Source organism: Propithecus coquereli, unplaced genomic scaffold (genome assembly GCF_000956105.1).
Source record: "Propithecus coquereli isolate 6110/MARCELLA unplaced genomic scaffold, Pcoq_1.0 Scaffold138, whole genome shotgun sequence".
Classification (NCBI taxonomy): domain Eukaryota; kingdom Metazoa; phylum Chordata; class Mammalia; order Primates; family Indriidae; genus Propithecus; species Propithecus coquereli.
Genome location: NW_012138080.1, coordinates 3,274,215 through 3,275,558, shown reverse-complemented (window position 1 = coordinate 3,275,558; position 1,344 = coordinate 3,274,215). Strand labels below are relative to the sequence as shown.

The 1,344-nt window shown below is 33.6% G+C and overlaps 1 protein-coding gene across 1 annotated transcript in view; it reads right to left on the bottom strand.

Moving 5' to 3' along the window:
* PAPOLG (poly(A) polymerase gamma) overlaps positions 1 to 1,344 on the bottom strand; it is a 35,730-nt gene that overhangs the window by 8,920 nt on the left and 25,466 nt on the right. The window contains exon 14 of the mRNA XM_012639180.1: positions 999 to 1,108. Coding sequence (XP_012494634.1) covers positions 999 to 1,108 — 110 coding nt within the window. The remainder of the gene's footprint in view (positions 1 to 998; positions 1,109 to 1,344) is intronic.

Below are 1,344 nucleotides of genomic sequence, written 5' to 3'. Positions count from 1 at the left end.
TTATCTCTTAGGGCCTCAAGTTTCCTCATCTGGAAGAGAACATTTTATATATCTATAATAATAGAGCTTCCCAATCTTCTTTTTGAAAAATTGGAGCCTGAATTAGAATGAAGAAATTTATATCTAATGTTTTCATTACAGATTGCTGATAAAAGAATTGCTTGTTCAAGTTACACATTCTCTGGCTCCATCCTCAGAGTGTGTGATTTAGTGGTTCTAAGATGAAGCACAAGAATCTGCATTTTCATGATAAATGTGAGGGCTAGTACAAAAGGATTTAGGAAATTCAGATGCACCCAACCAAGAATACTAACATTATGAATGTATACTATTCCAGATTACTGACAACCCCAAATTTATAACCGATAAACTAAGATATTCCAGAGAGGTGTTGTTAGAGGGCTAGCTGTGAAAGACACTCCTTTCATTGATCCTGAAACATATTCAGCAAGTCTGTACCTACTGATATTTATTTCATATAAAAAACATAAAAATCAAGTCATCTTTACGATTGCGACTACAAACCCTGGCTGTGAACATAAGAACCACCAGCAGAGTTTTAGTTTTAAAACAAATAATATGCTCACATGGTACAAAACTCAAAGGGTTTAAGAGTATTCAGTGAAGTCTCCTCACCATTGTCCCCTAGAATCTGGTTCCCTGACCTAGAAGCAACAACCTTTGTCAGTTTCTTTTAAAACTAAGTATCCTTCGAGAGATAGTCTATGCATTTGTAAGCAAACATATATATGTTTTTTTTTCTTATTTATATGAACGGTGGCACAGTATACACATTCTTCTACAATTTTCCCCCCACTTAATATGTCTTCAAAATTGCTTGACATGCCTTTTGTTTTTTAATAGCAATATGGATGTATGATATTCACTTAACCAATTGTGGAACTTTAAAATAATACACAGCCTGCTACATCCTAGGCAGATGACACTAAGTTACAGCCAGAGTTGAGAACCCCAGTTCCATGTTGACGAAGTCTTACCTGTATCAGTAAATGACTGTATATCATATGTCAAGTCTATGTTGACACTTTCTGCATTTTCTACTCTCCGAAAAATTATTCCGAGGAACCACATTGATACGTAATTGTTGCTATAAAGTAAAATTTAAGAATTTCCATTAACTTTTAAATAATTTTATAAATGCTATTTCATAACTAGAACTTGGTCTCTATGTTTCTATCTCATAAATATAGATTACAGTGGTTTGGCCAAATTCTTAAAACTGATATCCAGAACACTGGTAAGTTATCTGTGTCCTTCTAAAGAGGATTAAGTGGCTTTGAAAATGACTTGAATCTATACTTAAGGATGTTCAAATTATAGTGA